We start from the raw sequence: 3,902 nt of genomic DNA on the forward strand, positions 1-3,902 counted from the left end.
CCCTTCCCAACCCACAGCGCGTCCTGCCGTGGGGACAAGGATCTCGCCCTGTCCCGCCCGTGTCGCACCCCCCCAGGACCCAGGCTCGGGGGGGCGCACGAAGCCGGGCGGGGTCTGGGCTGGGTTCCCCGACGGGGCGGCCGGTGCCGGGCCTCGGCAAGGAGCAGGGAGAGCCCCGAGGGTTTTTGTCCTCCCGGGACCACGGGCAGGGCCGGGGGACCGGAGGGAGCTGCGAAGAGCCCCCGGGATGCTGCGGGGAGGACGGCGGAGCTGGGAAGACCCTCCTGCAGAGGGTGACATTTCTCCACGGCCCGGGACCTCGAGAACAAACACGGCAGCGACTTAAATAAACACGGATTTAATGATGCAAAACGCTAACGGGGGAGCTCGGCACCGCCAGCGGCGGAGGCCCCGACGGGGCGGGCGGCGAGCGGCTCCCCCCGGCCGGGCTCCGCGCTCCGACGGAGCCCACCCCACGGCCAGGCACCCCGGGGTGCCCTCCCCGAGCCCTCCTTCCATCCCTCCATCCTTCGGTTGCAAAGCAAAAAGGGGCTGCGTGGAAGGAGAGAGGCTCCCCCCAAGCCCCCAGCGCCTCCGAGGCACGTCGGGGGGCTCAGCCCCGCAAAGAAGAGCGCAGCCTCGCAGTTCTGCCATCAGCGCGGTTTTAATTTAGCCTCTTTAGGTACAATAGAAAAGAAACCTGAAAGCACATGCTAGTTCTGGGAACAAATACTCGAGACAGACAGCTTCGGCCGCGGGCTCCTCGCAAGCCGAACCGGGAGGGCGGCGAGCGGGGACGGACAGGAGAAGGCAGCGTGGGGCTGGCGGAGCAGCCCGAGAAAATACTCGCTCAGGAGGAAAGGGCCGGCACCTCGCGTTATTCTTAGCTCTGTTCTCCTCGTTTTTAGCCACGTCGATGCATTGCCCCGCCGAGGAGAAGGATGCCCGGGGGGCACGGGCCCACGGGAACTCGCTAGCCCCGCACCGCCGCGTTAAGACATAGGCACTTGGTAAAACTCTAATACTGCAGCTTTTTTTTTTTTGCTTTTTTTTTTGCTTTTTTTTTTTTTTTTTTCTCCTCTTTTTAAATTTCAACTACATCGAAATCTTTCCTGGTAACGCTAAATATGAAAAATGTAAACGAAACTTCCCCTCCCTCCTCCCGCTAGGGCACAGCGCTCCGCTCCCTCTGCCTCCGTGCGAGCTCCGCGGGGACGGGGACAGGGACAAGGGATAAGGACGGGAAGCCCCCGGCCGCCCCTGCCCCAGCACGCCTGCGGGGCTGGGATTTATTCGGGTGGAATCGGATCCAGCTGCTTTTTTTTTTTTTTTTAATATATATTTTTTTGTAATTCCCGCTGGGACCAGCTCGTTTGAACTCGAAGGGACGCGGGTTTCTGCTGCTCTCTGCGTTTGGCTACGTGGAAAAAAAATTAATAATAATAATAAAATAACAATAATGATGATAGTGGGAGACGCTGGGGAGGGGGGAGAACTGGACCGATGTGGGGTCGAGTGAAAAGAGCCGAGAGTCACGTTAAGAGGGCGAGCTGCGAAACCGGAGGCTGTCCGCTGAGTACGACCGAGAGTCCGTGTCCCCGGGCAAAGCCTCCTGTCCCGTGGCGGCCCTTTAGGAGCCCAGGTCCACCAGGCTGGACGTGAGGGGTCCCAGCAGCGAGTCCTGGAGCTGGTGGCCCGGCAGGCTGTGAGCGCTCTGGGGGGCGGCCAAGCCGCTCAGGGGGTAGCTGGAGCTCCTGGCGTGCCCGAGGTTCCCCTGCAAGAGCAGGACCGAGTTCTGATCGGGGCTCTGCGGCGGAGAAAACTCTTCCTCGGAGCTGGACAGGAGGGGTTTGCTCCCGTCCAGGGGCGAGAGCTGGTTGGGTTTGTTGGTGGCGGCGTTGGAGTTCTCCGTGTTCTCCCTGCGGAGGGCACAAGCAGAGCGGGGAAGTTACCGGGGGAAAAAGGGGGGAGAAAGCCGGGATGCCAGCCCCGACGGGGCCCCGCGGCCGCCCCCGGTAAAACAAACAAGCAAACAAAAAAAAAAAATAGAAAGAAAGAAGGAAAAAAAAAAAAAAAAAAAAAAGAAAGAAAAGAAACAAGCAAGCGAGCGCCTCGTATTTTCCTAACGGAGCGGCCCCGCAGCTGCCCCCCTGGTAAGACAGCTGCCCCGCATACCCCCGAGAGCCCGGTGAGTTAGGTGGGGAGGAGGAGTTGGGGTTCCCGAGCTTTTTTTTATTATTATTTCCCCGTCTTTTTCATTACAAAAATCGAAGCGCGGCCCCGCGGCCCGGGAAGGCTCGGAGGGGCCGGCCGGCCCTATTTCCTCCCCGGGCCTCTTTAGGGCCGCCGGCGGCCGCCCCAAAGCCGGGGGGCGATGAGAACCGGCCCCGAGCCTTCCCCCCTTTTTGGCCGTGCCGGCGGCCTCCAGCCCGAGCCGTGCCGAGCCGTGCCGAGCCGAGCCACCGCCTCGCACCGAGGCCACCCCGGGCGGGTGGGGGCGGAAGGCACCGAACAAAGGCGGGGGCGGCCTGGGGAGGCGGCCGAGGGGCTCGCTGCCCCCCGGGCAGGTGGGATCGGCACCGGGGCCGGGTGGGAACCGGCTTGCAGCCCCCCCTAATCCCTTGGGTGGGGGGGGGGGATGCGGGATCCCCAGCTCCAGCCGGCTGCTGGAGCCGAATGGCTTGCAGGGGGGAAGCAGCGCGGCTGCGGGGGGGGGGGGCTGCAAAAAGGGCGAGGGGGCTGTGAGAGAGAGGGATCGGGGGTGAGGGGGGCAGGGGGTGAAGAGGGTCGGGGGTGAGGGGGGTCGCGGGCTCCTCTCCCAGCCCCAGGCCCGGCCGGGGGCGCCGGGAGCCGGGCAGCGATCGGCGGCCGCCTCCGTAGGGCCGGGAGCGGGGAGGGCCGGGGGCGCGGGGGGGGTCTCAAGTACCTTTCCTTCGCTTCGGCCGCTCGGTCCCGCTGCCTCCGGTTCTTGAACCAGTTGCTGACCTGGGTGGTGGTGAGGCCGGTGGCTTCGGCCAGCTCCCGCTTCTCCCGCGGAGAGGGGTAGGGGTTGTGCGCGTACCACTCCCGCAGCACGCCCCGGGACTTCTCCTTGAAGCAGTAGCTGGTCTCCTCGCCGTCCCAAATGGTGCGGGGCAAGGGGAATTTTCGGCGGACTCGGTACTTGCCCACGGCTCCCAGGGGTCTGCCCCGCAGCTTCTCGGCTTCCACGTAGTGCGCCTTGAGCCAGAGCTGCTGCAGCTTGGGGTGGTTGTGGGGCGAGAACTGGTGGCTCTCCAGGATCTTGTAGAGCTCGCGAAAGTTGCCCCGGTGGAAAGCCACCACCGCCTTGGCCTTGAGGACGCTCTCGTTCTTGTGCAGGTGGTCGCAGGCCGGCAGGGACCACAGGAACCGGCCCAGCCTCTCCAGGTTCCCCCCTTGCTGCAGCACCTCGCACACGCAGGCGACCTGCTCCTGCGTGAACCCAAACGACGGCAGCATCGACATGGCCGGGGCTGGGCGGCGGTGGCACGGCCGGAGGGGCTGCGAAGGGCAGACGGTAGAGGAAGGAAGGAAAGAAGGAAAGAAAAGTGTGTGTGGGGGGGGTCCCGGTTACCGATCCCGGCCCGGTCCCCGGAGCGGGGATGCTCGGTGCGGTGCCGGGGGGACTTTGTCCCCGCTCCGCCGCCGCCGCGCTTAAAGCGCCCGAGCCCCCGCGCCGCGCTGATTGGGCGCCCGCGGCTCGGCCCCCGGCACGGCACGGCCCGGCACGGCCCAGCCCGGCCCAGCCCAGCCCGGCCCGGCGGGCAGAGCCTCGGCACGGGCGGGCGGAGCCTGGCGGCCCCGGCTGCGCTTCCCTCCGCCGCCTCTGCGCGGGTGCGGGGTGGGGATTTCAGCCCCCCCTCCTCGGAAAAGGAGCTTGG

General features: G+C 65.6%; 1 protein-coding gene across 1 annotated transcript; it reads right to left on the reverse strand.

The window, feature by feature from the left end:
- Positions 1 to 336: 336 nt before the first annotated feature.
- SIX1 (SIX homeobox 1) lies at positions 337 to 3,697 on the reverse strand. The gene is made up of 2 exons (XM_082762243.1): positions 2,927 to 3,697; positions 337 to 1,919 (listed from the first exon to the last, which is right to left on the reverse strand). The coding sequence occupies exons 1-2, from the start codon at positions 3,484 to 3,486 to the stop codon at positions 1,631 to 1,633; spliced, it is 849 nt and encodes a 282-aa protein (XP_082618369.1). The 5' UTR covers positions 3,487 to 3,697; the 3' UTR covers positions 337 to 1,630.
- Positions 3,698 to 3,902: the final 205 nt, after the last annotated feature.

The sequence above is a fragment of the Aythya marila genome (assembly GCF_965140915.1).
Source record: "Aythya marila genome assembly, chromosome: 5".
NCBI lineage: Eukaryota > Metazoa > Chordata > Aves > Anseriformes > Anatidae > Aythya > Aythya marila.

Excerpts from the sequence above, each read along its gene's own strand:
- SIX1 (XM_082762243.1), bottom strand. The coding sequence starts at position 3,486 with ATGTCGATGCTGCCGTCGTTTGGGTTCACGCAGGAGCAGGTCGCCTGC. Across the intron at positions 1,920-2,926 it reads GCGGCCGAAGCGAAGGAAAG|GGAGAACACGGAGAACTCCA; the intron begins GTACTTGAGACC and ends TGCCCTCCGCAG.